Source organism: Bicyclus anynana, chromosome 23 (genome assembly GCF_947172395.1).
Source record: "Bicyclus anynana chromosome 23, ilBicAnyn1.1, whole genome shotgun sequence".
Taxonomy (NCBI): domain Eukaryota; kingdom Metazoa; phylum Arthropoda; class Insecta; order Lepidoptera; family Nymphalidae; genus Bicyclus; species Bicyclus anynana.
In genome coordinates, this window is record NC_069105.1 from 11,866,753 (window position 1) to 11,893,349 (window position 26,597).

A 26,597-nucleotide genomic window follows, 5' to 3' on the forward strand; every position below is an offset into this window, starting at 1 on the left:
TACTCACTAACATACTAAACTTAAAACAGATACACTAACAATATACTAAACCGAGGGTTTTGTCTGTGCAATTATTATCAGCCTTATAATCTACCAATCAAAAAACAACACGCATTTTATTGATCACTTCCTATTTTACTACAATTTACAAAATATTTTATTTGTTTACATAAAAAAAGTATATTTACAATCACAAAAATTGGATGTACAAAGTTGGCAAATGTAATTAAAATGCTGGAGACAGGCAGCCCTATCATATGTTAACGTACCGCGCGCTGTAAGTATTTATTTCAAAAATACGGCCGAGTATACTGCTTGTATATATTTTTACTGTGCACAATGTGTTTGTTAGTGTGTGTAAAAATTACGCGCGTGTGTATTGCGAGTCAAATTTATAGTTGTGTGTAGTGTATGGACACAGAAAATACTTAATAGTGTTAAATGTTTTCGATGTGTGAGTTTACCTCGTCCCCCTCAAAAAATGACAGACTTTTTTTTTGGTAAATTTGGGTGCGAACCGCGTCCAGTTATTAATGGTCTAAGTTGACCACAGATTTGACATTAAACTCCTCTATGATTTGATGTTTGTGGTACTTTGTTTTCTGGAATATTAATTTTTTACTCTTTGATCTGGATTTCGGAGTTCGGATTGATTTCGGAATTCGGATTCGGAAATCGGAATTCGGAATTCGGATTTGGGGTTTGTGGTTGTGTACGAACTTCGTATTTCACTTATCAATTTATCTGATATGAGTATCAAGGATTCGTAGTTCGGCAATTTACCAGTTTGGATTGCTACGAGTATTTGCTTACAGCTAACTGCATTATATTTTAGATAAATATTAGGACCTTGAATAATGTTCGATAACTCTCTGAACAGTGTGAAGTTTTTTGTTTATTAGTCGTGTCAAACCAATCAGCCGAGCCGTTCACTGTTGTGGTAAACATAACTCCGTAAAACAAAATGGTATGTGAGATGTGATTGTGGCTAATTGTTTTATGTTTATAGTGATTGCTGTGTGTGAAAGTGAATTGTAATTGTTCCAGAGCCAGCCTCGGGCTGATAATATGTGCCCTGCAACGCACCTTCGGGTGATTTTGCCTACATCCATGGAGAGCAATCTCCTGCCACCATTTATTGACATGAGTAAGTTTAAAAACACATCATACTATACTATTTATTAACAGTGGTTGTTTAACCGACGCGTCGTGAGCAAAGTGATTCCTAAAACTACCAATAAAATGTTTGTTTTAGACACCTCTTAATGTTTAGTAAACAACTTCTAATCTGATAAATTATTTATCAATATGAATGTTATTATTATGTAAGTAATAAACATATTCATTGCTTCATTTACTTAAATGATGTTAGCACAATATTCTTCTCTTCACTGGGCTTGCTCATTGTTGTATCTATAATTATTTCCTTGGGTGTGCCTGGGCTCCAATATCAAGTTTATTATTAGTATTATAAATAATAGAATTCCATATCAGTAGCCCAGAATCCTAGGGTAAGCACAGGTCCATTCTAGGGTGGGCACGGCCCCCCCTATATATGCCTATGGGCTTGCAGTCTTGCAGTCATGTTCAGGGCTGTCCAAAGAATAGTTGGTTGGTGTGTGTGAAAGGAGATATTATGTTTGTGAAATTTATGAATGAGGAATTGTTATAACATTGCTGTGCTAAAAGTTATTGTAATAGCATGTATGAATGCCAAGCTCTGTTCAAAGTTGTTATACTCGTAATAGCATCTAAGAAAAGAATGGTTGGTGTTGTCTGTGCTCTACAAGTGTCCTTCCAATTCCAATTTGTTTACAAAAAGATGTTAATTTTGTATATTTCTAGACATAACATATACATTTGCATGCAAATTCATCTTGTTTGTTTAAATTATAAATTAAGAGTATGCCCTCCTTTTATGACATACATAAATAAGGTCGATGATAGTGTTATAAATTTAGTCATGTGACATATTATTGTAATTATTAAACTTATTATAATATATACTGTCTTTAATTAACTTGCCAAGGCAGTCAAACAAAAGTCCATTATTTGGCTTCCATTCATGTAAAATTCTGCTTTTTAGAAAACTGGTGAGAACCATTAATTTTTACAAGACAAATACTCTATGTTGGCTTCATGTTTGGTCCTATTTATCTCTATGTCAAATTTCATTCAAACACATGCAGGGCCTTTAGTCATGAGCTGGTTCTTGCAATGTTGCATGATCCAAACTTCCTTACTAAGAACTCCACACGGACAAACATATTAGTAATAAGAAGTTGTATACTTCTGGTGTTGCAGAGTATTTCGTATATTCGTAATTATATTTCTTTTGTAAATAGGTCTTAAAATGTGTCCTTTATCCTTATAATTATGATTATATAATTTTCATATTAGAAAATAATAAAATATTTTTTTTCTCAAGTTTTTGTTCTCAGACCTAATGTGGATACAGGATTGTATTAAAAGTTCTCATCAATACAAATTTATCAAGTCCAAACACAAGGTAGCTACTGTGAACCGTCGAGGAGTTCTCTTCACTGTCCCTCGTCTTCATCACCAGACCCTTAATACAGTCACAATCCTTCTAGGTGGAAAGTTCTCATCAATACAAATTTATCAAGTCCAAACACAAGGTAGCTACTGTAAACCGTCGAGGAGTTCTCTTCACTGTCCCTCGTCTTCATCATCAGACCCTTAATACAGTCACAATCCATCTAGGTGGTAAGTTCTCATCAATACAAATTTATCAAGTCCAAACACAAGGTAGCTACTGTGAACCGTCAAGGAGTTCTCTTCACTGTCCCTCGTCTTCATCACCAGACCCTTAATACAGTCACAATCCTTCTAGGTGGAAAGTTCTCATCAATACAAATTTATCAAGTCCAAACACAAGGTAGCTACTGTGAACCGTCAAGGAGTTCTCTTCACTGTCCCTCGTCTTCATCACCAGACCCTTAATACAGTCACAACCCATATAGGTGGAAAGTACTCATCAATACAAATGAATCAAGCCCAAACAAAAGGTGACTGCTGTAAATCCTTGACGAGTTCCATCGTCTGTGTTTCGGCTCCATCATCAGACCAACTCCAAACCTTCATAAAGTTGTAGTGGTTTAAAATACCTTATGGAAACACTAACAAACGTACTAGCCGTCTCTACAACTTTCGAAAGTTCCCCTCAATTTCTCCAGGATGCCATCATCAGATCCTGACATGAAAAAAATGGGACCACCCTGAAAGTAAATCCTACAAAACAAAAAAAGAATTTTTAAAATCGGTCCATCATTGACGAAATTGAAAAAAAAAACATACATACAGCCGAACGTAGAACCTCCTCCTTTTTGGAAGTCGGTTAAAAATGTGTCCTTTATCCTTATAATTATGATTATATAATTTTCATATTAGAAAATAATAAAATATTTTTTTTCTCAAGTTTTTGTTCTCAGACCTAATGTGGATACAGGATTGTATTAAAATGGATCCAGCCGTTTCAGAGAAAAAGAATTATATGCATTAGATATTATAATTACATATGTTGTTTAAAACACAGAAGGCTGTCAGCATATGACTGAAATGAAAACAGTTTTAATACTTGGATAAATAAAGAGTGACATACTTTCATCTATGACACAGTTATAAGAAACATTCTAATTGTATGAATAGACTAGCGGACGCCCGCGACTTCATCCGCGTAAAAATCAATGTCAACTTTCAACCCCTATTTCATTCACATTCTATTTTGCAAGTTTTATAACTTATACCTAAAAAACACAAAAGGTACTATATCTGCTAATATATAGAAGATAGATATATGGTGTCGCGGACTTTTTTGTAGAACTTTTAAAGATACATAAAGCCTCCATACATTAATTTAAATTTTACACAATGGTTAAGGCAGTGCATGCGAATAAGTCTGCTTAAGAGGATTTTCGGTCCGACCTGTATGACAAAAACTGTGTTAACTCGGCAAATATATATCATACTAATATAAAATATAGCCTATAGCACTCCCCGATAATGTAGCATTCTACTGGTGAAAGAATTTTTGAAATCGGACCAGTAGTTCCGAAAATTACCCCATTTAAAAAATGTGACAAACTTACAAACTTACAAACTTTACCTCTTTATAATATAAGTATAGAAGTATAGATGTTTGGATTGTCTTATATATAACAATTCACAATGATTGTTATTCTTTTTTCATATCACAGCATATTTTAAACATTTGTCAGATCTTTTAAATATGACAATATCATCATCCTTGACTTCCAATGATGTAGTGTCCCTTTATGTTCTATGGTGTCCTATAGTATTTTCATTTATGGGGCAGCAAACAATCCATGGCTCCATTAGGTCTTGGTCAGCTTGCGAATGTAATTTTGTTTTTACACTTTCGCGTGTAAGCCACCTATTTTTAAATTTTCTTTCACCAATGAAATGCTACATTATCACCGAGTAACGTACGCTATATTTTAACCTCCTATTTACACGGAAACGGGAACTACGCGTGTGTAACTAACTGTGAGGCAACCACTATCCATACTTGTTAAATTATAAATGCTTATGTAAGTTTGTTACGCTTTCACGGCTAAACCACAAAACTGTCTCTATGGAATCGATGTTAAATAGTTGTAATCGTGTTCGTCGGTTAAAGAGCTCCGTAAAAATACCTTTCGTGTAAAAACTTCTAGTTTAGTATAACATGTATACCAAATCTAAGCTCGTTTTCCTCAGAAAATGACAGACAATGAGTGCGATACAGGTCCTTCTATAATTGGTCTGAGTTGGTGGTCCATGCAAGAGGCCTAAAAGTCTAAAATTGCTTGAATTTTCAGTTAATCAAGTGCCACCCTACGACATACCGCCTCCAGTAGCAGATTACACTGCGCCGCCTCCGTACGATGTCGCCGCCAACTCCAAGCTGCCGACGTATGAGGAGGTGCAGCGGGAGAAGCAAATGGAAGGGGACGACACACCACCGCCGGTGAGGGCTCATCACTAGCGTTATTAGTTAGTAACAACTTTTGTTACTCTACCCTCCAAAATCAAAATCAAAATCATTTATTTCAAGTAGGCTCAATTTACAAGCAGTTTTGACACGTCAGTTGACTATTTGTAAAGATTCTACCACTGGTTCAGAAGGCAGGTTCTGCTGAGAAGAAACCGGAAAGAAACTCAACAGTTGCTCTTTTAGAAAAAATCATACAATATTATAATATACAATTCGTGACAACATTACAATTTCTTAAAGTTTTACTTCCTGTGTGAAGGTGGAAGTTGATCCAATGGCCTCCAATCATATTTTTTAATTAAGGAACTCATCAATAGCGTAGTAACCTCGACGACTAAGTAAATGTTTTTTCACACATTGCTTAAAGCTATGCAATGGAAGGTCCATCACAGTCTTGGGGATCTTGTTATAGAAGAGCACACCCAAACCTACAAAAGATTTTTTTTAAGACTATCTATTATACACTGCTGATATTCACAATTCAAACAGCGCACTTATCGCTATATTTCCTGATGATGCAGCTGTATTGTATAATAACAAAGACGCAAACATAGCTTCAAATATTCTACAAGAGCATCTGGCTAACTTTGTTAAAGGTTAAAATGTTAACATATTTCCAGATACCACCACGTCCACCAATCGCAGCCTTCGTCACGGTGGAGTCCAGCGAGGCGGCCGTAGACCCTGAGAACGGACTGCTCGGCACTGATGTGATGTTTCTCACCGCCTTCTTCGGTGAGTCTTATTGCTTAACTGCAGCAAGTTCTATATTAGAACAGGTATCCAAAGCTGTCCTTACCAAAGTGGAATGCCCACCACAGTCAGTACAACTTGGGTCCCGCGAATCCAGGTATAGCTCACAGCTCGTATTTAAGTAGTAGCAGACGCCGCGCGGTTTCACCCGCGTGGTTCCCGTCCCCGTAGGAATACGGGAATAATATATAGCCTATAGCCTTCCTCGATAAATGGGCTATCTAACACTGAAAGAATTTTCAAATCGGACCAGTGGTTCCTGAGATTAGCGCGATCAATCAAACAAACAAACAAACTCTTCCGCTTTATAATATTAGTATAGATATGCAATTGACAATATGATGTATAAATAAGCATCTGGTTAAATAATTGGCTTAAGAAAAGTATGTTTCTTGAACAATAAAAAAAACATTTTTTGTTTCTGGATTTCTGGATTCCCCTTCCCTGTGATCATACTAGATTGAATAGAACTTATTAAACATCATCCAGCATAAAGTTTTAAATAAAAGAACACAGCAGCAGGCTCATTCACTAATTTTGACTTATGTCAATATTTGTGTATGTCAATATTTTGACAAATGTTGACATATACGAAATTGAGCTTCTATGTAACATATCATTTGGGTGCCTATTGACAATCCTTCGTGGATATCGCACAGTGGGTAGATGACATTTCTTAATAATATTGATGTTTATTTTAATAGGTTGTTAATAAAGACCAAGTTAGTGAACAGGCCAGCAGATGCTATAAAGGTTATATTATCATTCACGTCACTTAAGTATGTCATTTGCGTTATATATTATAGACTAATGAAAGTCTAATGACATTGGAGGCGTGCCAGATATGTTAGGAAGTGTTTATTCAAACATGTAGACATACGGGATATTTTTATCTGTCATATCTTAGATGTGTGTTTTTATTAATACTAATTTATCACACTTTTAGCAGACTCAGAAGTGAGACTCAGAAGTGATTACAAAAATAAGAAAACTAATGTCGAACAAAGGTTTTGGTTCACAACATTTGTCAGGACAACTTAATTACCAAATGAAATTGTAACCAAAATAAGACCCTAGAATGGCAGAGAATGACCTTGAGTGAAGTTATGCACTTGTGAATGTTGTGTGTAGGGTTAAAGGATCCTTTGACTGTTATGTAGGTTTATGGTATAGAGATAGGGTAGGGGTAGGGTAGCGGTAGGGTAGGGTAGGGGTAGGGGTAGGAGTAGGGTAGTGTAAGGTAGGGATAGGGAAGAAGTGCAAATAAATAAATTAATAAGTTAAAGCGAAGCCTCAGCGGGTCCGCTAGTATTAATATAAGTATAGAAAAATATTCTGTTTGCCAACTCGTGAAACGGTAGAATTATATTTGCATCGAGTCTAGCCGTTATGCACATCGCTACCAACACACGATTAGTTTTATCGGCGGTCAAGCCTATAATGCTGCAAGATCGTAAAATTAATTGATCGTCAGTGGCTGACTTTAACAATGTTATTTCCTCTTCCAGTGGCATTCCTCTTCAACTGGATTGGCTTCTTACTACTCATGTGCTTCTGCCACACGGTGGCCAGTCGCTATGGAGCCCTGGCCGGCTTCGGCCTGTCACTGGCCAAGTGGACACTCATCGTGAAGCATTCCACCGAACTGGCCAGCCATGAGAACTCGTGGCTGTGGTGGCTCATCATGGCTTTTGGTGAGATCCTTTTTTAATTTTGTAACAAAGTAGTCCAGTCATTATAGTCCAGGGTGGATTTTTACATTTTTTTTTTATTGATTACTAGCAAGTTAATTTTCCGTGAGAGCTTCTCACTCATCTTGACGAGATGCTTAACTTTTATATTTACAATACTTAATTCTGGTGGCTAACTGGGTTACTAGGTAATGAAAAATCCGTGAGTGACTCTTTCTGACTCATTTCTGAATTGATTACTATTATTAGCAAACATCAATATATTTTTAGCAGAATCAGAAGTGGATTACAAAAATAAGAAAACCAATAATGAACAAATGTCACAACATTTGTCAGGACAACTTAATTAACAAATCAAACTGTAACTAAAATAAGACCCTAGAATGTCAGAGAATGACCTTGAGTGGAGTCACGAACTTGTGATCGTTGTATGTAGGGTTAAGGGATCCCTTGTTAACTAACACTCCCCTTTTCCACTCAAGTCACTCTCCTTGCCTATCCTAAGTAACTATAAAGAATTACACAACAAGAAATGTGGACGGCTCGAACGCCTCGAGCACACTGAAGCCGCACGACCCTCTCTCGCGCCTCTCTAAGTCCCTACTCTTTACGGAACAAGTCGCGCCACCTAGTGTCGGCACGAGCCAACACGAGATCCAGCGCTGACATATCCATCTCAGAATATTATTTCCTACAATATCAATACAATAAAATTGTCTAGTTGCGAACACTAAAGACATTATTTGATTTATTAATGAAAAAGTTGTACTATAGTGATTACATGAGTGAAAAATTAAAATAGGGACATTAACCATAATAGTGACATTTATATTAACATTAATTAATTCGAACTTAAATCGTAAATTTGTAATTTGTAAGATTTGTTGACTTTTGCACGCCTACTATGGCAGGATATGTGTTTAAATATTATCTATACTAATATTATAAAGAGGTAAAGTTTGTAAGTTTGTAAGTTTGTCACATTTTTTAAATGGGGTAATCTTCGGAACTACTGGTTCGATTTTAAAAATTCTTTCATTAGTAGAATGTTACATTATCGGGGAGTGCTATAGGCTATATTTTATATTGGTATCATATATATTAACCGAGTTATCACAGTTTTTGTCATACAGGTCGGACTGAAAATCCTCTTAAACAGACTTATTCGCATGCGCTGCCTTAACTATTGTGTAAAATTGAAATTAATGTATGAAAACTTTATGTATCTTTAAAAGTTCTACAAAAAAGTCCGCGACACCATATATCTATCTTCTATATATTAGCAGATATAGTACCTTTTGTGTTTTAAAAATTATTAATTTTATATACTTAGGTTTACGTCATTATTTATACAACTAAACTTTAATCCTTATTAAAATAAATTATTTAATAATCACAAGAATATTATGGAGATAAGATTTGCCCTTTACAGTATGTTAATTACTTAAATAGTTTCGGAGATAATACAAAATTTCTAAAAGACGCAGAAATTCCGCTACATGACGCCCCGCGCTTTCATTTACGTAGTTCCCGTTCCCGTGTGAATATTTGGATCAAACATAGCCTATGACACTCGCAAATAACGTAGCTTTCTATTGGTAAAACAATTTTCCAAATCGGTCCAGTAGACCCAGAGATTACCTCCTACAACCACACGAACTTTACCTCTTTATATTATTAGCATAGAAGTCTCTATTTCTCTTGGTCATACCACCACTCTCGAAGGACTGGACCGATTTTGCTAAGGGTAGGAGTAAGATAGAGAAGTTACAGGGTAGGGTAGGGTACGGGTAGGGAAGCGTAGGGGTAGTGTAGGGGTAGGGTAGGTTTGGGGCCGGGTTTAGGGTAGTGGTAGGGTAGGGGTAGAGGTAGGGAAGTGGTAGGGTAGGGTAGGATAGGCATGAGATAGGGGTACGGGTGGGATAGGGGTAAGATGGGGCTAGGGTGTAGGTAAGGTAGCGGTAGGTTTGGGGTAGGGTAGGGGCAGGGTGGGGGTAGGGGTAGGGTAGGGTCGGGTAGGGGTAGGGTAGATGTAGGTGTTGGGTAGGGTAGGGGTAGGGTAGATGTAGGTGTTGGGTAGGGTAGGGTTGGGTAGTGGTAGAGTAGGGGTAGGGTAGGGTAGGGGTAGGGTAGGGTAGAGGTGGTAGTAAAGTTGACATCGAAATTTACGCGGACGAAGTCGCGGGCGTCCGCTAGTATAAAATAAATGTAAATGTACCATATTCTAGCAAAATAACGATTGATTGATTAATTAAAAATATCTATATTTTGAATTACATTTCCAGGTGTACTTATCTGCGTCCGCGCAGTTATCCAGTACCTGAACATCAAGCGCGGCTGGCGTCTGCTCTCCGGGACTGCTCAGGAGAGACTGATGTTTTTCTATTGAGCACGCCATCCCCTCCCTTTACCCCTACCATGAATATGTTATCGAGACACTACAATAGGCCTAGAATGCGTCAACGGCATACCTTGTGAAGAAACGAAGACAGACCAATAGCGGCGGGTTGTCCGAGACCCAGGGGAGCGTTATTTTTGGTTCTATTGCTATTTGTCGACTAGATATTGAAGGGATTTATAATCGACAAATTGTAGTAGGTACTCTATTCGAGTTACTTATTGGACGGATTATTTTGCGCTCGATTCTAATATTATTTATATTTCTGCGTTAAATAATACTTATATTATTAAATATTTGAAGAGTCAAATATTTAAAGGAATCAAGAAGTGTGAAATTGTAGTACTCGATTATTTCAGTACTTTTGGATGGTGGGAGGCTTCGGCTGTGGCTAGTTACCACCCTACCGACAAAGACGTAGCGCCAAGCGATTTAGCGTTCCGGTACGATGTCGTGTAGAAACCGAAAAGGGGTGTGGATTTTCATCCTCCTCCTAACAAGTTAGCCCGCTTCCATTTGCATCATCACTTACCATCAGGTGAGATTGCAGTCAAAGGCTAACTTGTAAAAAATAAAAAAAAAAACTTTTAGAATTTAAACTATCGTGAGTGTTATTCATATTAATTTATTATGAAACACGGCTAAAACTCAGTTTGGATCGTGCCGCGATGCAGGAACCAGCTCATGACTAAGGGCCCCGCATGGGTTCAAAACTACTCTGACCTAATATTACGTGAGTTTTAGCCGTGTTTCATAATAAATTAGTATTCCAGTACTGTCTGATTTTTTGCGCTTGATTCTAATATTATAAAGAATGAGTGATAATCATATGTAGAATGAGTAAGAGTCAAAATTTTGACAAAAAGTTACTAAGTATCGTTATTTTTTTTTTGCGATTGGTACTCATATTAATGTGACGTGCACTTCATACATGCATTAAAATACTGCATACCCTAAGAGCTGTCTTCATAGTGCTTGTTGAATACAGATTTCTCCAGTTTTTTTTAATTTCATTACTAGTGCATACTCTGGTCGACAACCTTTTGCACGCCACTGGTGATGTACCCTCATTTTGCGCTAAATAATATTGTTAGAATGATTGAATCGAATACGAATATTGTATGCGTAATATAAGATTGCATTGGTTTAGAAATCTATAGAAAAATGCACTTTTTTAGTATCATTATTATAGCTCGTATAGAATTATCATCATCATTATCAATTCATATTTGGCTCACTGCTGAGCTCGAGTCTCCTCTCAGAATGAGAGGGGTTAGGCCAATAGTCCACCACGCTGGCCCAATGCGGATTTTTCGAAAATTCTCTGGTATGCAGGTTTCCTCACGATATTTTTCCTTCACCGTTTGAGACACGTGATATTTAAAAATGCACACAACTGAAAAGTTGGAGGTGCATGCCCCGGACCGGATTCGAACCCACACCCTCCGGAATCGGAGGCGGAGGTCATTTCCACTGGGCTATCACGGCTCTATAGAATAATTATGGATCTTAAATAATTATTAATTTTAGTTTGAAAATTTTATTTTTAAGTGAATCATTAGCAATAATTGACATGCGTATATGTGATGAGTTTTAGAACGTAAGGTCAATTCATTTTGAAACTACTATATGTATATTTTTTTTAATTTTATGTTTTTTCCAAAAAAAAAAACTCGATGATTCGATGATGATTGAAGGTCCGGGTCCAGCTGAGAGAAAAAAAATACTTACGTAATTTTTCCTAGGTCATTGATGGTCCAGACTTTTAATTTTTTTATACTGCATTCCATGAAGTTAAAACATTCTGTTAATTTTTTTTTCATTTAATGTATATTATTTTTTTTTAATTTAAAAAAAAGCTTCTTCAAGGTTAAATTTTTGACCTACATTATCCTACGAACCTAATATCTAGCTAAAATAGTTGTTAGATAATATACATAATATGTTCATTTATCAATGAATGCCCAAAGTATTTTTGAATTGCACATATTAAAAAAAAACACTTAGCGCTATTTCAACTCAAAATTGGACATCTCACAATTTCAAATCTTTAATACAACTGAACTTTGCACAAATTCATTATAATGAGTTCCGGTAAAATGTGTAGAAACTGAAAGGGGTGTGGATTTTCAACCTCCTCCTAACAAGTTAGCCCACATTCATCTTAGATTGCATCATCACTTACCATCAGGTGAGATTGTAGTCAAAGCTAACTTGTAAATAATTAAAAAAAAATTGACCGATGACAAATAAATTGATTTATTTAGCTATCCTTCGCCCTTAAGTACAACGAATCCTAGTGACGTCACACAGATCTGAAAGAAAATCCTATATGTATTTAAGTTTAACCCCAAAAAATAAACATCCTCAGATGCTTATTAATATAACAATCAGACCAACACCCATTTACATATTCACAGAACATAATTAACGCAACAAATAATATTTTTTTTTTTTAAGAATATTTATCAGATCTTTTTTTTTTAATATGACCAATATTCCCATTCACCTCCAATAAGTCGGGAAAGACTGTGCTAGGAGTGGGTACGACAATATACCAACGGGGCGGGGATTGAACCACCACCCCTCGGTGATGAGTCCGACCGCTCTTACTGTTGAGCTATTGAGGCTATATATTTCATGAATTGGCTTTTTAATGAATGCGTTACGAAGGTAAGCTATTGTAAATATTTCTTCATATTCATAAAATCAACAATAATATTGTATTGCGTTAGGATAAAACAAAGTGTTAAGTAAATTTGTTTTATTTTGCACAAAATTTTAACAATTTTAGGTACTTGTTAGATGTTAATCTCACTCATTGGGTAATAAACTCATTGGGTGAATACCCAATTAGTTCTACTCCTGTATGGAGACTCACTTTTTATTGGGTGACACCCAATCATTGGGTTTCAAAACTAATTGTGTGAACACTGTAATTGTGTGATATTTCATATGAGTGTGTTTAAATCACTCATTGGGTGAGTATCGACACCCAATCAGTTCTACTCTTGTATGCAGGAAACTCGCTTTTCAATGGCTGTCACCCACTCATTGGGTTTGACATCTCATAAGGTGAATATCGACTCTAAATGAATTCTACACCTGTATGCAGGAGACTCACTTCTCATTGAGAGTATTAAACTCACTCATTGGGTGTCAAAACTCATTGTGTGGCTAAGTCACTCATTGGGGGAATATCGACACTCATTAAGTATGACCATTGTGAAGTGAGTCTTCTGTAAGCAGGACTCACTTCTCAATGTGTGACACCCACTCACTGGGTGTCAAAACTCATGAATATCAACACCCAATGAGTTTTACACCTGTATGCAAGAGACTGTGATAGCCTGTATGTGAGAGCTGTGATAGCCCAGTGGATATGACCTCTGCCTCCGATTCCGGAGGGTGTGGGTTCGAATCCGGTCCGGGGCATGCACCTCCAACTTTTCAGTTGTGTGCATTTTAAGAAATTGAATATCACGTGTCTCAATCGGTGAAGGAAAACATCGTGAGGAAACCTGCATACCAGAGAATTATCTTAATTCTCTGGTATGTGAAGTCTGCCAATCCGCATTGGGCCAGCGTGGTGGACTATTGGCCTAACCCCTCTCATTCTGAGAGGAGACTCGAGCTCAGCAGTGAGCCGAATATGGGTTGATGACGACGATGCAAGAGACTCCCTTCTGATTGGGTATTAAACTCGCTCATTGGGTGTTGTTACTAATCGACTAAGATTACAATTATTTATTATCAATAATTAATAAATAATTGTAATCTTTTCGTAAATAAAATTAGTCCATAAGAGTGGGCAGATTATTATTATCTTAAGAAATCGCTGGAAGAACCAAACACATATTTCTTGGTTCGGAAAGCTTTATACCAATATCCTATTGAAATGGCTTAGAACTTCAGAGAAAGAGTGCACCTGTGTGTGCGCACAGATTTGTGCACTGTATTGTCTCATGCGCCATTGGATATTCTTCGCTATTCTGCACACCGGGGTTAAATTCGATAATAATTATTGAATCTAAGTAAAATTAATTATTTAATAAAAAAAAATTGATCATGGTTCATGTAACCAACAAAAAAAAATTGACTATACATGTGTAATGTAAAGAATTATTATAATTTTGTTATTTATTTTATATATTTTATTAATTGTACATTGTTATGCTGATGAACAGTCAATATAGTGGGTTAGAAAAATCTTGATGCTTTTTAGTTTTATGCTGATTTGATTTTGAAAAGTATGTTAAATTATAGCTCAGTGCAGCTCTTTCTATCTATATAATATTATATAAGAAAGAAAAGGACGTGAGATTAAATCTCGCATTTTTTCCATTTGACTGTATACAGGGGATGGAAAAAATAAATTAATTTAATTTTACTAACCAAATAATATATTTAATCTCATATGGCCACCCTGTATACTATTTGTATTTCATATGTTGAAACTATTGACCTCTTTTAATAAAAGGATGCACAATGGTGTAGACAATTTCACTTAAAAACTGGCCAATTTTGCTCTGACAGATTTAGAATTATTAAGAAAATTATACCTAAAGGCCTTTAAATATACTCCAATATTCAATAAAATCCCAAATTCAGAGGAAATTCAACCTTAAGGATTGAGTTTAAGGTTGAATTTGCAAATGCGACTATTTGAATTGAGTGCCAAGAAGTTGTATTTGGCACTCATTGAGTGTGGACGTTTTTTGGTCGCTGATTGTGCATCCACTTTTTAATAGGAGATCGATGGTTGAAATCTACTTAATAATAAGCTATTATGTTTACTATAATTATTATGACTTAGTTATTCTTATTTAGGTATAATTTAGCTAAGTTTTACTTACCGCTGTAAAAATATAATAAAGACACACAATTTTTTAGTTTATATTTTAGCACCTTTATAAAACCTTTTTGTAAATAATAAATCTTCTTAAATTTCTCTAGTTGTTAGACTACTACTAAAATGTTACTTGTATTAGTGTGTGTGGACATAATGTCCATGAATTTATTACTTTTTTTCAAAATATATAGATTGCTATACAATGTGTCAGTTAGGTACTGACAGTCAACTGAACCGAAAAATTGCTGATTCAGTTAAATTTTTTTTAGAAATTTCAGTTAAAATCATTAGAATAAAAAAAAAATAAAAGCAGAATTTTTTTTTTATGTAAGCGCTCTAAAAATAACAAAATATTTTTTTCTTTAAAAATTTTAACTGTCAACTTATAACCATTATATACAATTTATATGATAGCAAAAGTTTGTCGCGAGGTTTAATCCTATCTATACCTATCAGTACTTAATTGAATTAAAATCCTACTAATATTATAAACGCGAAAGTTTGTATGGATGTTTGGATGTTTGTTACTCTTTAACGCCGCTACTACTGAAGCGATTTGGCTAAAATTTGGAATGGAAATAGATTTTACTCTGGATTAACACATAAGCTACTTTTTATCCCGAAGAAATCCATGGTTTCCCGAGATTTGCGAAAACTGAAGATTTTAATAATAAGAATGTTTGTTACTCTTTCACGCCTCGACTACTTAACTGAATTAGCTGAAATTTGGTATTGAGTTAAATTATAGCATGGATTAACACATAGGCTACTTTTTATCCCGTAAAAATCCATGGTTCCCGAGGGATTTGTAAAAAACTAAATTCCACTAGTTGAAAATATAATAAAGTTACCAGATCAATTTACATAATTAAATTGGTAGGTACTAGTTTATTTTCAAATTGCGCGACAAGCAAATTTGCTTTAATGACAAGGTCATATTAATTGTATTTAATGAGGTTATAAGTTGATAGTTGAAATTAATAAAGAAAAAAATATTTTGTTCTTTTTTTGAGCGTTTAAATAAAGCTTTTTTTAAAAAAGTATTCTTTTTGCTTTGGTGCCTTTATGAGGTATCACGGAATAGCTTCATAAAGAGTCTTTAGGACTTAATCATCATTTATAACTATTAGAATACGAAGTAAATGTGCTCTTTCACTTATTTAACACTCTTAAAATGTATGATTTTTTATTATTGATAGATCGTACGTCCAAAAATCTAACTATCTTAAAATCTAACGTTAGTGCAATAAAGATCTAGTTGTCAAAAGTTTATAAACGTTTTGGGAGGCTACAAATTATAATAGTAGATTGTTATACAAGGGGCTAAAAAGACCCATTTTAAACGAGGTATTTTTAGGGCACGAGCCGAAGGCGAGGGCCGCCTAAATAGAAACCGAGTTTATAATGGGTTTAGCCCCGCGTGTTACACAATTCTTTTCACTACGATTGCGAGAACTAGAACGCTGCATTTCATTCCAATTTAAAGTTTTTTATTTATTTTTCAAAACAATCAGGGCCTTACCTATAATGATTCTATTTTCGAATAAAACCTCCTCCGTTTTATAGTAGGCTAGTGCTTGGCTAGTACACGTAACAGACAAGAATTAAAAAAAAACAAAATTACTTTAGCCCCTAGAGGCTGAAATGCTTGTTTAGCCCCGCTGTGGATTGGTAATATGACAGTGTTTTTGAGCAAGAGTAGTGAAAAATATATTTGTACATACAATCGCACTTACTTGAATACTAATATAGCAATATTATTAACACAATTATGTTTTGGCTGTACTCTAAAATGTGTATTATAATTTGTAGCCTACATAGTACTTTAATATACCTATGTACTATAGCGTCACTTGACTATATTGTTACACTTGGCATTAAAAATATATAATATATGTCATTTTAAATTTAACGTGAATGTGAATTTAATATAACTAGATAAAATGTTATTTTTATAGAATAATTTTAGTGATTATTATTATTATTTTATATTATATAGGTACCTACTTACACAGGCTTTTTGAATAAACTAAAAAAAAAACATTTGTAAAGTTGTAAACAAATATTTTGTTTCAAAATATCTAATATAAAAATCATCAACGAAAAATATTGTTTGATTTAGTAGTGAAATTGCGTTTTAAAGTAAGCTTCTGTACTATTAAATTGTAAAATTAAAAAGGTATTACACCTAATTAACAATAATTTATTTATCAAACTTAAATCATTAACGATTAACGACGAACTAAATTGAAGTTGAAAACTTACGGGCGAATAAATTTACGAATCAGAGCCTGTTGTAGTCAGACCTTCCCATTTTTTTGGAATTGGTGAAAGATTGTCAGGCCATGCTCCTATCTTGGGTAACTTTTGGTAGACAATTACGAGTATGGAGTAGGTAAGTCTGATGGCTTTGGAAATTTCAAGGGTCCAATCATCCAAGTATAAAGAGTATATTTTTATATATACCTCGGCATTCTTATGAGAAATTATATCCCCAGTAGCCTGTCATTTAGCTATGTGGCTTCCCTTTAAACACCACTGTTAAAGTTAAAAAAAGGTCTTTAACGAAGGGTTCCGACGAAGGTAAGTGTTTGGCTGTTGAGATTTCTCATATTAGGAAAGAAAGAAAGAAAAATGCGTTTATTTCGAAATTATGCCACACGTCACAATATCTCCAGTACACCAGGACATCCAGGACAATACCCTGTGATGTGTGGCATAACCCAGAAAATGGCCCCAGCTCAGCATATTGCTACGTGACCGTTTGCATTGGAACATGGAGCGCTGATTTTCAGTTGGATCCACAGAAGATTGGACCCTTGAAACTTACCAAAGCCACAGCGGTTCTAATTCCAACTCCATGGAAAGAAGAAGAAAATTTCCAACTTCTATAATTGGCTATCGTAATGATGGTAACAACAACAACTTTCAACTTTTACATGATGCCGAAGGTCTGGCTATTACACAGGCTCTTAGTTTAAATATATAACTTACTCGTTGGAGTAATTTTCAGCCCTCTGGTGTGACAATTTTTATGAAATTTGTCTGGTATTTTGTTTACAGTAGGTACGTATTTGGTTATTGCACGAATTTATAAAATGTCTATGTGATTTTGTCAATTCATAATATGTTTCTTATAACTGGCTCATGTGACATAAATATAATTTTTGTGAAAATATTTACTCGTTTTATTTGAACTATCCTCGTTTCCGTGGCTTTAGATCATGAGGGTCCTGCCCCTGTAGCCAAGTGGTATGTCGATTCTCTTTCTACTGTCGCAAATGCTTCGAAAACTAGAAAATTGTATGGATGTGACAGATATTGATCACGTAACTTGTCGATAGCAAATTGCCTACATACATTTAGGACTAAGTAATGAATGTGTTTATTAACGATTAAGTATATTTATTACTAGCGGGCGCCCGCGACTTTGTCTACGTGGAATCCAGCTTTTCACAATCCAGATCCAGATTTTTCCGGGATGAAAAGTAGCCTATGTGTTAATCCAGAGTATCTATTTTCATTCCAAATATCAGCTAAATCGCCACAAAGTCAAGACAAAGTTTCATACAAACTTTCATCCCATATTTTATACCTTTGGGAGTAGAATTGATCAAAATCCTTTCTTAGCGGATGCCTACGTCATAACATCTACCTGCATGCCAAATTTCAGCCCGATCGGTTCAGTGGTTTGGGCTGTGCGTTGGTAGATCACTATGTCAGTCAGTCAGTCAGTCACCTTTGAGTTTTATTTATTTAGATTGTAGCAACGTGGTGGGTTTAAGCTCTATAGATCGTAGTCAAGCGATAGCCTTTTTCGTATAAAAAAGACCTGAAGCGCATATACACGCAGTGCGAATCGGGAACGAGGAACTGCCCCCCTAGCCAAGTAGGACGTCGATTCTCTTTCTACGATCGCAAACGGTTGGAAAACTAGAAAAATGTATGGGAATGACTGATCTTGATCACGTGACCTGTGCAAATGTCATTCCCATACATCTTTCTAGTTTTCGAAGCGTTAGCGATTGTAGAAATAGAATCGACGTGCCACTTGGCTAGGGGGGCTGAACCGATTTTTATACGCGTCATATAGCATCTTTAGTGCATTGAACGGAGGAACTTCTTTTGGACCATTTCTATTTGGTTTTTGTATTTGTCGTGAAAGGGGTTCCATATACAACACGCATACTCTAACAGAGGCCTTATTAAGACTTGTATAAAGATAATTCTGCTTGTACCTTCAAAATATTAGTACTTAGTCCAGTAATATTAGGTTTTATCTGGGGAAAAGGGGGAAAAATTCCCACTGAGCTGAATCTGTATGCACCTTTATTACGGTATTAGATGTGAAAAATCGACAAAAAGTTACAAAGGTCGCGAAAATACAAAAAATGTCTTTTGTAGTTTTTCTGTAAAATTAACGGTTTTCGGATTAAATCGCGAAATATTTGCGAAACTTTGCGATGTTTGTAACTTTTTTATCCAGCACGATAAAGATGTCGATTTTTCACATCATACTAACACCGTAATAAAGTGTATAAGTTCAAATTTCAAAATTCAGCTCAGTATTTTTCCCCAGATTGGAGTTCAAAATGCCTAAAATTACTAGACTAACTAAAAAAACCAATTCTTGTTTGATATAGAAAACATAGCTATAAATTAAATAGTTATAGACTGGTATAAGCCTCGGGTCTGCCAAAATCACCCCAGTATGCTGCCAACTGGTATGCAGGCTTGACGTACCGCGCTAGGCGCTGTTTCCCGCGCGTTTTCCTACATTTTCGCGAAAACCACGTACTGACATAATCAGTGTCCTTATGAAGGAAGTAATTTTAGATCTACTGTGGGAGCTTTCAAACAGCCGGTGTTTTCAGGATAACAATTTTTACCGAATAATTGGTGAGTTGTTTTATAAGAATTACTGTTGTTATTTTCGCTTTAGATACTAGTTTTGTTGTAATAAAATAATAAAAAAAGTACCCTTTTATAAATGAATTTTGAATGATTAATGAGTAATTAAAATAGTCCTGCATCATTAGATCATTAAATGGTAATAAAATGAAAACTATTTTATTACCATTTAATCAGGTATCTAGATGCAGAAGTGTTACATGCAAAGATAAAATTACTAAGTATTCTTTTACTATTAATATTTATAATATAATATTAGTATAGATAAATAATTAAGTGGTGATACCTATTATCCCGGTACGTCCTTCTACCTATATTTTCAAGAAAATACTTGTTACTCGTTCATAAATTTCCTATCCGGTGCTTTATTTAAGTCTGTTGAGTAGATATTTTAAGTAAAAATAGCTACCTATATTATTATTATCTATTTCCGCGGTAGATGTACAAGACGGAAGTCCTGGGTTCGATCCTCGGCTAAAGGTTTCCTTAATTGGTTCACGTCTGGCTGGTGGGAGGCTTCGGCCGTGGCCACCCTACCGGAAAAGACTTAGCGTTTAGCGTACCTACGATTTAGCGTTCCGATTTTCATCATCTAACAAATAACAAGTTATCCCGCTTCCATCTTAGATTGCATCATCACTTGCCGGTGAGATTGTAGTCAAGGGCTAACATTGTAAAGAATAAAAAAAGCTACCTAGTTCTGGAAAAATAAACTGCAAAAGGTAGTAAGCCACAGTTTTAACCCTGACTTTGATTTATACAGCCTATACAACGCACCTATCCAACGTTTGGCTAAAAGCCAAGAATCGAAATGTTTTTCGCATTCACAAAACTGCATAATACGTATACATACATAGGTAACTATCACATAGATACCGACCGATATCGGGTGCAACACGTATAAAAACTTGAAAACAATCTGTTTTTATAAACAACGATATTTATACTAGAGATAGGGCACTATTGAGGCGGATAAATGTGCATAATAGTCTTAATTTCATTTAATCGCTTTTTAAACAATGAAAATTATTTAAACATATAATACCTAATATTGTCTACAATGTCCAGTTGTGTGTTTAGGAAGTGTTTTTTTTTTTTTTTTTTTTTTTTTTTTTTTTTTTTTTATTCTTTACAAGTTAGCCCTTGACTACAATCACACCTGATGGTAAGTGATGATGAAGTCTAAGATGGAAGCGGGCTAACGTGTTAGGAGGAGGATGAATATCCACATCCCTTTCGGTTTCTACACGACATCGTACCGGAACGCTAAATCGCTTGGCGGTACGTCTTTATCGGTAGGGTCCACCAGCCAGACCTGGACCAATTAAGAAAACGTCAATCGGCCCAGCCGGGGATCGAACCCAAGACCTCCGTCTTGTAAATCCACCGCGCATATCACTGCGCCACGTAGGCCGTCAAAAAAAAACTGACCTGTCTGGCCGTCAAAGTGTAAAAACTATATATACTTAAATATGTAATACGTAAATGTGAGTAAACACAAAATTGCGCATGTGTGCGCTCAGTGGAGTAGTAACTAAATCGGATCACTTTTGGCGGTGATTTTGTAGAGACGTAACATATAGTTTATAATATAGTTGTATATAATGTATATATCTAGTGGTCGGACTCATCAAGAAAGAAAGAAAGAAACAAAATAAATTTATTCAGATTTAAAAGTTACAAACAGTATTCTACCCTAAAAACAGCATGTCTGTCTGTAACCCTTAAAAAAAGGGTGTACAGCTCAGCATATGCCGTGTACTATATAAAGCAGATTTTCTGCTGCCGATTTTCAGCTGAGACCCTTGTGACGCCACAGCTAACATAAAAAAATGTGAACGAATTCAAGTGAATTAAAATCAATTAAAAGCAGCAAATATGTTTAAAAATGATAATTAAGTATTAATTAAACTACAGTACCTAATTTATATATAAATTTACAATTTGATATGTATTTATTTCTTAATGTATAAAAATTTATATGTACCTATAATAAATAGAAAATCATATTACTTGTACAATTAAAAACATTACCGAGGTGGTTCGATCCCCGTCACGTGGGACTATTGTCATATTCACTCCTAACTACACTACAGTCTTTCCCGACTAGTTGGAGGGGAATGGATATATTGGTCATGTTAAGAGCGCGCAGCGTGTCGGTACGATATGGATAAAATTCGAAACGCAAACGAGACGCCGAATTATGACTTTCACGTGAGTGAAAAGCACGGAGCCATTGACACGCGACGCAAATTTTATGACGTGAGCGCCAAAACCATTTTTACCTAATTGCAAGTAAATTAAACAACATAACGAAAAACAAAATGGCCATGCTCAAGATATATACCTAATTTTCTATACAAAACAAAAATTTCAGAAAATAAGATTGCTTTTCCTGAGATTGAAAGCAAAATGTGAGCAAAACATGTATTTTTTAAAAAAATAAACTATCGAGAAAAGTTTTACAAATTGTGTATTTTGTATAGCCATAACGAAGCTAACACTTTGAAATATAATTTACCCAAATATCAGGCTCCTAACTTTTCCAGAATCTGAGATCCAGAACCATTTGTATCTACCAAATTACATATTGCACACTCTTAAAGTTAAGGCAATTATGCGTCTCAACTCTCAATTTTAGCGTATACAATAAAAATTTTAATTATTGTCCTTTTTTATTTTTTAACAATACTAATCAAATATAATACAAAACACTATTAAAAATTTAGCTGCGGGACATTTTAGTGCAAATGCACCCGGCGGTCAGGGCTCCAGAGTGAGGAACCTCCTCAAAATACGCGCAGTCTCAAGAATCACTGCCTTCTGTATCCGACCCTTAATACAGCTTGATTCTGCTTATTAATTGACTATATTTTTCGTGTACAAATAAAAGAACTGGCAGTCAAGTTCGTAGCATTAACCTACGCGTGATTTCCTTCGTAGATACTCGTAGAGCCGCTCTACAGGAATTTCCGCGGTTGTACGAAACTCGCTCAACTGTGCTACGCTATTTTGGTCTATAGTGCTACGAATAATTTGCGTAGATCTACACTAATATTGTAGAGATGAAGTTTGTGTATTAATGAGATTGTGAGGTTATGAAGTTGTTGGGGTCAATCTCAGGGTCTACTGAATCGATTTTGAAAATTCTTTTACCAATAAAAAGCCACAGTACTTGTGATTGAATAGAAGAAAGAAGGGAAATTTATTCAGATCTAAAAGTAACAAACAGTCAGTACCCTTTATGTCTCTCAAAAAGTTCAAAGTGTTTATTAAACGCAAGCTTTTGGGAAAGGCTTATAGTGTTAATTATTATATTAATGATAGAAAAGCTTGGTGTTTAACTGTATTATACGACTGTGTGCTTAGTTTTAAATAAGTTTGTAAAATGGTGGTAAACTATGAATTTTGAATTTTATGACAGCATGTCTGTCTGTAACCCTTAAAAAGAAAAGGTGTACAGCTCAGCGTATTATATAAATAGGCTAATTTTATATCCGTAATTCCACGAAGACAGGAAATACTGCGAAACTGAATGGCGTCTGCTAGTTTTGAATATTATGCTACTCTAGGCATTCTAGTACTTACGTGAAAATTGACATACGAGTACATATTTGATAAGGGTTGTTAATTCTATTGTTACTCCCTGATAATATAGATTTATGTTATTGAAAAAAATTTTCAAATCGGTCCAGTAATTTTGAGTTTATTCGTTACATACCTACAAAAATACAAAATACAAATCTTTACTCTTTAAAATATTCGTGTAAATAAAATATTACCTAATTTTAATAAAAATAAGCAATACATGATTAAATTACTTCTGCCTATACAATTTTTTTTTTATTGAGAAAGAATAAAATAAGGAACTTTAGCTAACTTATCCTAATAACTATACAAATCATGCCCACGTGGAATGGTGGCAGGAATACTGGCTGCATTTCCGCGCTGGACAGCCAGGCTGATCCTTTGCGCAAAAAACGAGCCAGCCCTTCTGTCACCAGTCGAGGCAACTAGCCGCGGTGAAATGATTCGGTAAAATTTTTTGGCACTGCAAAAGGTACAAATATGTAACTCCCTGTCAGAGAGGCATACTTGAGCCATTTACCGGTTTCAGCTTTATCTGCTAAAATACAAAAAAAAAGGTACAAAAATTCACATTCATTTAAAAATAAAAATTCGTTTACTGAATCAAGGGTACCTACTGCGTCAAAGAGGTTACAATTATAGCACATACGAGTGCATTTATGTGCAATATTTATATAATTTACTGTCACGGGGTCATGGGGTTGAGGACCTGCAAGCTATAGTCGATGGGCGCCAACGAATCGTTCGTGACGTCGACGTCGCGTCGCTATAGGCGCCATAACTAATACACAGAGTGCTTACTCAAATTTACGATGGAGTTATTCGTCCACCGTGAACTATGGGGTGTATTGGAGTGTGATCTGGTCATGATTATGTTAGGAATAACATTTTTTTTATATCATATTTGATCAACTTTGAGCCGTGATAACCCAGTGGATATGACCTCTGCCTCCGATTCCGAAGGGTGTGGGTTCGAATCCAGTCCGGGGCATGCACTTCCAACTTTTCAGTTGTGAGGATTTTAAGAAATTAAATATCACGTGTCTCAAACGGTGAAGGAAAACATCGTGAGGAAACCTGCATACCAGAGAATTATCTTAATTCTCTGCGTGTGTGAAGTCTGCCAATCCGCATTGGGCCAGCGTGGTGGACTATTGGCCTGACCCCTCTCATTCTTAGAGGAGACTGATGCTCAACAATATATCATGCTCAATATGGGTAAACTGTACGTTCACATGTATACAACTAAGTGTAGCGTAGTTCGTACGTACACTGTCTTTATACGGTATCTCGCGAGGGACATTGATTAGACCGATTTTTTAGTAATGATAACGAATACTCACGATAGTTTAAATTCTAAAATAATTTAGATTAATAGATTAAACGCAATATGAAATAACTAATAATAACTAAATTTCTGTAACCGTGCCTTTGACTGATAACCGCCATCTTTAAGTGCTACCAGAGTGCACTAATATTTACTTTTTACATAAAACAATAACTGGAAGTTATTATATGCCCAGAAAACACTTCAGTTCACTTTCACTTCAGATAAGTGTACCTGTATACAACGTTATTTTATACTAAACTAGCGGATGCCCGCGACTTCGTTCGCGTGAAACTCGATGTAAACTTTCAAATACCCCTACCCTACCCCTACTCTACCCCTACCCTACCCCTACCCTACCACTACCATACCCCTACCCTACCCCTACCCTACCCCTACCATACCCCTACCCTACCCCTACCTTACCCCTACCCCTACCCTACCCCTACCCCTACCATACCCTACCCCTACCCTACCCCTACCCTACCCCTACCCTACCCCTACCCTACCCCTACCCTACCCCTACCCTACCCCTACCCTACCCCTACCCTACCCCTACCCTACCCCTACCCTACCCCTACCCTACCCCTACCCTACCCCTACCCTACCCCTACCCTACCCCTACCCTACCCCTACTCTACCCCTACCCTACCCCTACCCTACCCGTACTCTACCCTACCTCTACCTTACGTTGAAATTTTTCCTGAATGTTCTTTGCTATAAACCTCACGGAGCCTGAGACCTTTCCAACGAATGCAAAACCGTGGAAATCGGTTCGTGCGTTCTGGAGTTATAGCGTCAGGAAGGAAAACCCGACTTATTTTTATATAGTAAAAAAAAAAGATAGCTTGGCCATGATATGCGGACGACGGGGGGAAAGACTGCGCGGGTGTGAAATAGTGCGTGCGGAGAAGTGAGGTGCATCAGTCGTGGATTTTTCATTCATCGCTACACGCCCCCCGCGCAGACCATCGGGTGTGTTACGAACGTATTTGCCAAGCTTTATAGATGTGTTACGTGCCTTCAAAATCACTGCAAAAAGTGAGCCGAATTTATGGACTCCACTGAGCGTAGACATACATAATTTTGTGTTTACTTACATTATATGTGTATTTAAAAGTATATATATATTTTTTACACCTCCTGGATACACAACTCGACATTGTAGAAAATATTTAGGTATTGTTTGTTTACTTGTAAATAAATTTCGTTGTTTAATATACATGACATCGTATTTAAACGCTAAATCGCTTGGCGGTACGTCTTTGCCGGTAGGGTGGTAACCAGCCAGACCAGGACCAATTAAGAAAACCTCAATCAGCCCAACCGGAGATCGAACCTAGGACCTTCGTCTTGTAAATCCAACATACCACTGCGCCACGGAGGGAGTCAAAGTTTATGAAATCGTTTAAAAAATTTGTTAGAGGTATAGAGTTATGAATGTTTAGATAGCCAGACGGTAGACAGTTTTATTTCTGTTGACAAAATTAATTTAGCTCAAGGGCCGACCAATGTATAGGACTTGTTATAATCATAATGCAACAAGCCAAGTTCTTATGCCAGTGTCTATGCTATTATTATATGGGGCGAGCGAATCGGATCACTATTTCTTAGACGTTAAATTGCAGTAGCAAACGAATAAAGGCAGGTGTTATTTATGCAATTGTGCATTGACGTTGTGGTTATGTAAGGTTTGGTTTCCTGTGATGCTGCAGGTGTTTTCAGTGTGATATCACACGTCACACAGAATAATGTGATGTGTTCAAAGAATTTCTGTGTTCCTAGTGATTCGCTTTTTTTCTGGTTTTGGGTGTAGCGTTTGATAGTAGTCAATTTGACAAATTTTGTCGGCCTCCGTAGCACAATGGCATCATCATTATCAACCCATATTCGACTCACTGCTGAGCTCGAGTCTCCTCTCAAAATGAGAGGGGTTAGGCCAATAGTCAACCACGTTGGCCCACTGCGGATTGGCAGACTTCACACACGCAGAGAATTAAGAAATTTCTCTGGTATGCTGTTTTCCTTACTATGTTTATCTTCAACGTTTGACACACAGT

General features: G+C 36.0%; 3 protein-coding genes across 4 annotated transcripts in view; all 3 read left to right on the forward strand.

Moving 5' to 3' along the window:
- LOC112055745 (protein piccolo) overlaps positions 1 to 17,889 on the forward strand; it is a 63,967-nt gene extending 46,078 nt beyond the window's left edge. The window contains exon 7 of the mRNA XM_052888833.1: positions 10,398 to 17,889. The gene's annotated coding sequence lies outside the window, so the exon portion shown is untranslated. The remainder of the gene's footprint in view (positions 1 to 10,397) is intronic.
- LOC112055747 (NEDD4 family-interacting protein 1) lies at positions 662 to 17,889 on the forward strand. 2 transcript variants are annotated; one of them, XM_024095941.2, is made up of 6 exons: positions 662 to 967; positions 1,048 to 1,147; positions 4,842 to 4,990; positions 5,638 to 5,752; positions 7,279 to 7,464; positions 9,747 to 17,889. In XM_024095941.2, the coding sequence occupies exons 1-6, from the start codon at positions 965 to 967 to the stop codon at positions 9,848 to 9,850; spliced, it is 657 nt and encodes a 218-aa protein (XP_023951709.2). In that variant the 5' UTR covers positions 662 to 964; the 3' UTR covers positions 9,851 to 17,889. The 2 variants fall into 2 exon arrangements, with proteins under 2 accessions (XP_023951709.2, XP_052744791.1); XM_052888831.1 differs by lacking the exons at positions 662 to 967; positions 1,048 to 1,147 and adding an exon at positions 4,630 to 4,768.
- Positions 17,890 to 19,413: 1,524 nt separating this feature from the next.
- Positions 19,414 to 26,597, forward strand: part of LOC112049149 (multidrug resistance protein homolog 49-like) — a 42,182-nt gene continuing 34,998 nt past the window's right edge. Inside the window, exon 1 of the mRNA XM_052888834.1 lies at positions 19,414 to 19,610. The gene's annotated coding sequence lies outside the window, so the exon portion shown is untranslated. The remainder of the gene's footprint in view (positions 19,611 to 26,597) is intronic.

Excerpts from the sequence above, each read along its gene's own strand:
- LOC112055747 (XM_024095941.2), top strand. Across the intron at positions 1,148-4,841 it reads GCCACCATTTATTGACATGA|TTAATCAAGTGCCACCCTAC; the intron begins GTAAGTTTAAAA and ends TTGAATTTTCAG. Across the intron at positions 5,753-7,278 it reads GTTTCTCACCGCCTTCTTCG|TGGCATTCCTCTTCAACTGG; the intron begins GTGAGTCTTATT and ends TTCCTCTTCCAG.